The 5366-nt window shown below is 42.1% G+C and overlaps 1 protein-coding gene across 1 annotated transcript in view; it reads left to right on the forward strand.

Moving 5' to 3' along the window:
* The first annotated feature begins 1557 nt into the window (after positions 1 to 1557).
* LOC109952036 (immunoglobulin superfamily DCC subclass member 3-like) overlaps positions 1558 to 5366 on the forward strand; it is a 22902-nt gene continuing 19093 nt past the window's right edge. Inside the window, exons 1-2 of the mRNA XM_020586873.1 lie at positions 1558 to 1630; positions 2878 to 3183. Coding sequence (XP_020442529.1) covers positions 1558 to 1630; positions 2878 to 3183 — 379 coding nt within the window. The remainder of the gene's footprint in view (positions 1631 to 2877; positions 3184 to 5366) is intronic.

The raw sequence follows: 5366 nt of genomic DNA on the forward strand, positions 1-5366 counted from the left end.
TTATTCTCGTACTGTATATGGTCATAGTTTCAATTTACCAGAACTAAAAGAACAATACATAGTGTATGAGCAACCAGCCTTTAGAAGTCATCTTGTGTCTGCTATGTAGACATTATGTTGATTTTCAAGTGGAAAGCTCCCCCCACCCCCATTTAAACACTCGCCATCAAAGATGGAGGCCTTTTAGGTCTCACACCATGTGTTTGATAACCATGGCCACAGAATGCAATGCAAGTCCCCCTTGGGAGCCCTGAATTTCATTACCAGGCCTGAGGTAAGGGAGGCTCGGGGGATTGCAGCGTTATATCAGCCAGTCCAGACATAGCTGACCAGTAGACCCACAATCTCTTCTGCTGGCTGCATCTGCTGGGTGGAAGCTCTTGCATTAACAAGAGAGCAGGTGCTCACTTCTTGATATGACACATCAGTAAAGCTGATGGCAGAGATCATGAAGATGGCGGACAGCTATGCTCTATGTTCAGACAGTGGATAAGCAAACAATCTATCACTTTGTGGACTGTTAGAAAACCACAGCCATTTCATCAACTCCAGAGCCAGGACTTATACCTCAACACTATAATGTCAAAATAGCCACAGCTGTGCTATGTTTATCTCAGTCTGTACCATTTCAAACTTTCCAGGTTTAGCCAATAGAAAGTGGTTATGTTGAATGTAATAATTTCTGTGGAGGATACTTTATTCATTTAGGACAAGGTGGGAAGTGGTACATTTGTTAAAGGTGAGGTTAGAACATATTTCAAAAACTCTTATCTTCTTGGCTAGCTCTACTGGGATTTGATCTCTGTCCATGCAGATTCTGAGATATAGCTCTCTGAGATCTCTCCCTCCACTCTAAAACAAATTTAACAGTAACATACTGTATGTTTTCCTTGGAAAGACATGTTACCATAAAGTTTTATGCAATACTTTAGGGCCTTAAGCACGCACAAACCAAATGTACTATATTTCAAAGCCTGAACCCTACGCTTAGAAGTGTCTGCATTGCTAGTTAACTATCTCCAAATAATTTAGAAAATGTTAAATTTTTTCATTAATTTAAAACATTGACAATATACATGTGTACTGACAATGATGTTCAGCACATTAGCAAATAGCATCAGCTGACATTCAGAGAGAAACAACAACACTGGAAAGAGAAATAAACAAAACCACTGAAACCAAATAATTAAAGTCCAGTTCAGCTGCAATCTGCTGTGAACGGGATGTAATGCTTGAAGGTTGGCTGGACAAATGTTGGTGTGCAGGTGGCGGCCGAGTGGAAGGAAAGGGTTTGTTTGACCGAACAGATGCAAGACTCCGCAGTGACACTGATAAGGCATCATGCAGGTTCAAGTGCAACTACAATTGTTACTGCTTCAGAGCTGGGAAGGAAAGCAGCTAAAGCAAGGGTTTGAGACTCTTTGCATATGAGGACATTAACACCAAAAAAAGAGCCAAAAGAAAATAGGGAAGGCTGGTAGTGTCACCAGGGTCATGTAGGAGAGGGGACAAGGGGGACGAAGAGGGATCTGGTGGCATGGGAAAGTCACCTCAGAGATGGAGCTGAAAGGATGGAAAGACACGGGAGGGGTGGAGGGGATGCATAAGAAAGGGCAGATGGTGCCCTTGGGTGCATGGTGGCTGATGGAAGATTTTACAGAGGTTACTGGGGGTTGGGTGAAAATAAGCATAGTCACAACACCATTGTCACATTTGGCCCCTGCTTCAAAAGAGGTTCTCTTAACTTGACCTCGACAACCCTCGCCTGCCTTCTCTTCCCCAGCTTGAGTATTGTTGTTGCCCTCTGTGGCTCGATGGCTCTTTGGCATTCAGTTTGTGGCTCGTCTTCAGTATGCAATATCGGCTGCAAGACCAAATATGCTATCAATCAAGTTAGATGTTTCTTGGTGTCCAGTGGGGTTTTTCGGGTAGGGTTCCCTGAGGCTTGGTGTTCGACAGAGAAGCCTCCCTGTGCTTTTGTCTCTAGAACCATGGGATGTTTGTGGGTTTGAGATGAAAAATTGGTTGAATTTTTTATGACCCACCATTTTTCTGTCTTTATATAAGACACTCCACCACTTAAAGGCTGCTTTCCCACATACAACTAAGAGGTTAGAGACTAAAATATGAGTGGGATACTCATACATTTTAGCCTCTAACCTCTTAGTTTCCATAGGTTGTGATGTGCATTTAAAAGGCGCTGAAGCTGAAGTTGACCAAGAAGACCTCTGCTGTACATGCTATATGATAGCTTTAAGCTAGATGGCAGCATGCACACCAATCAAATGCATGTGTAGAGTAGGACTGTGTGTATTTGTGTGATTAATCGCAAATGTTACCCAGTTCTTTCCATTATTTAACTCTAGCGCTTCTCCTCTTTTTGCTTGAATTTTTTTGTAATTAGTCACAACCACTTGTAAACAGTTGCAATTTTGCAGTTTGCACCGCTAAAAATCACATTGATTTCAGTCTGAAGTCCTTTACAGACATTGTTTCTGAAGTGTCCTAAAAGTATTGAAAAAAATACATCCCTTTGACTTCCAAAGTGTAATGAAGTTCTGTGACATTTCTGTGGCTGGGAATATTAGGAAAGGGACAGGGCCTGACATTTCAGACACAGTCCCTTTCAAAAGATTTTGATCAAACATCTTTCTAAAGCATATCGACTGTGAAAACATTTCTTTTTATGCCCTTCATTTGAAAAAGCATCATGAAACAGGAATCGGGGTTAGAGGGCTTCACACAGATTCTTCATAAACTTGATTATATTTCTGAGTTTGAAAATTCCTTTGGATGGTCATTTTGAGCAACCAGACAAGTAGTTAATCAACCTTTCCCTCTTTGATAACCTGCCTTTATCTTTTCTCTTGTTTGTAGGTGGCTCTCTGGCCTCAGAGCTGGCGTTCTTGCTGGAGCCCAGTGATGTGATTGCAGTGAGAGATCACCCTCTCATGCTGGACTGTCGGGTGCAGGGTGAAGAGCCGATCATGGTTACCTGGCGTAAAAATGGGGTGCTGTTACCCACCGGCCAACGAGTTCAGGTGCTGGTGAATGGCACGCTGTTCATCCAGAGCTTCCAGAAACGCAGAGAGGGGACTGACACAGATGTGGGCGAGTACGACTGTGCTGCCCAAAATCGCTATGGCATGCTGGTCAGCCGCAAGGCCCGAGTCCTTTTGGCATGTAGGTGTTTGACAGTAAAACAAAGCACAGGGCTGTTACATAGCTAACTTTCTACTGTTTATGACATACAGTTATGTGTACTTTAGAACAGTACAAACATTACTCAGAAACAGGAGAAATGATGTCCTGGTAATCATCATACCTGACAAGATGAGCAAGTTTCTCACCAAGCAAAGAGGACATGCTCAACATTAACTATCACAGCAGCCTACATAACCAGTTTGTGCAGGTACATTGATAAGAAATTTCAGATTAGACCATACTGATCTCATCATTGAGAGATTCTTCTTTGGATTTAGGAGATGCTGAGTCATAGTTAGAGGAACAAAAACGCCATTTTCTTTCTCTTTAACACACATCCTTCCCAAAAATGTTGATCAGACACCAAAGATTATAAATGGTTCTAATTATTTTGATTCTCCTTAATGATTAATTTAATTACTAATTTATATTTACTTCAGTCTCTGTATGAAGAGATTCTGCCTTCTCCATTGTGCTAGCCAAATTCCAGTGAAGAAATCTTGTATTTATTACTTAATTATGATTAATTATTGGTCTACAAGTTGCCAAATTTAAATATATGGAGCCTAAAAATACTGGGAGCCACCTTATAGTCACTCATTTGGAGCTGTTTGAGGGATTTTGTGTCGTGCTTAACGAAACTTGCCATATAAAGAATAAAATATTTGGATGTCCAGTAGGAATGATGAACAAAACAGCAAGTTCAAAATTATATCGGGCCACTGACACAGATAATCACACATCCTTGTCTTGCCTAAGGACACTTCGACTGCCAGCACCAAGATTCGGACCTTCAACTTTCTGGTTGGGAAACAACTGCTCTACCCACCACACCACTGTCACCTACCTATATAGTTCAAGTTCAAAGTGTTTATTTGTTATATGCACAGTTAGGAAATGTGTTTCCCTGTACAATGAAATTTTTACTTTGCCGTCCACATGAATGCCACAAAATACAAATGAAATATAAAGTAGATAAGTAACACAAAATCTAAGGCACTTTAAGCAGCAAATACAATAATATAATAAAAAAATATATAAGAATATAACAAAGAATGTATGCTGCATGGGAGCAGCATGTGCGGCAGTCAACAGTCATTGTGCAAACTGAGAATGTAAACAGTACATGATGTATTTCCTGGTAATAAACTCCTCAGCTGTTTAGGAGTCTGATGGCAGAGGGAAAGAAAGAGTTTTTCAGTCTAGTGGTCCTGCATTTCACACTTCTGAACCTCCAGCCAGAGGGTAGGGAGGTGAACAGTCCATGCTGGGGGTGAGTGGGGTCCTTGAGGATGGAGGCATCTTTCCTACACACCCTGCGGTGGTAAATGCTCTGCAGAGAGGGCAGTGGAGTCTTAGTGATCTTCTCCACAGTCTTTACCACTCTCTGCAGGTGCGTGCGGTCTATAGCAGTAGTGCTGCCATACCAGACAGTGATGCAGCTGGTCAAGATGCTCTCAGCTGGCACAAACAACAAAATCTGAGCCTTATTTACGGTTAGATTGATTTAGTAGTTGTTTCTACTTTTAAAAAAGGATGTTTTCTTACCTAAAAATATTTAAAGTGTTTAGAAACATTTTAAAATGTGTATTCATTTTTTGCAAATACGGCCAAAAGGACCAAAAGAAAATGCTGTATTGGAAAATATGTTGTCTCTTTTAGTTTTGTGTGTCCATTAGCTTTGTAAAGCGCTGCAGCTGAGCTCATGAGGCCAGATGATGATCACTGTCCAGCTGAAGTCAAGTTCACTGAGTGGTACTATTTCAGCTGCTGTCTATGTTTAGAATATGAAGGCAAGATCTGCACTTTCACTTTGTGTGTGTGTGTGTGTGTCTCCATTGTCATGGCCACAACAAAGGGAGCATGACATAAAGAGAGACAAAAAGTGGAAGATAGTCAATGCATACGTATTTGAGAACATCAGCCAGCTCGCTGGCACATGCCCTGAGAGCCCTCCCAGGGATGTTGTCTGGTCCTGCCGCTTTGTGGGGGTTGATCTTCCTCAGGACTGTGTGTTCCTGGTGAGACAGTTAATGGAGGGGAGGGGGGGGGGTGGGTAGTGTGTGGGTGCCTCCTCTCTGTGCTGTGGCTGGAGGTCTCAAAGCGGGTGTAGAAGGTGTTGAGGTCATCCGGCAGGCTGTCTGTGGAGCTGATGATGCTGC

This window comes from Monopterus albus, unplaced genomic scaffold (genome assembly GCF_001952655.1).
Source record: "Monopterus albus unplaced genomic scaffold, M_albus_1.0 scaffold427.1, whole genome shotgun sequence".
Classification (NCBI taxonomy): domain Eukaryota; kingdom Metazoa; phylum Chordata; class Actinopteri; order Synbranchiformes; family Synbranchidae; genus Monopterus; species Monopterus albus.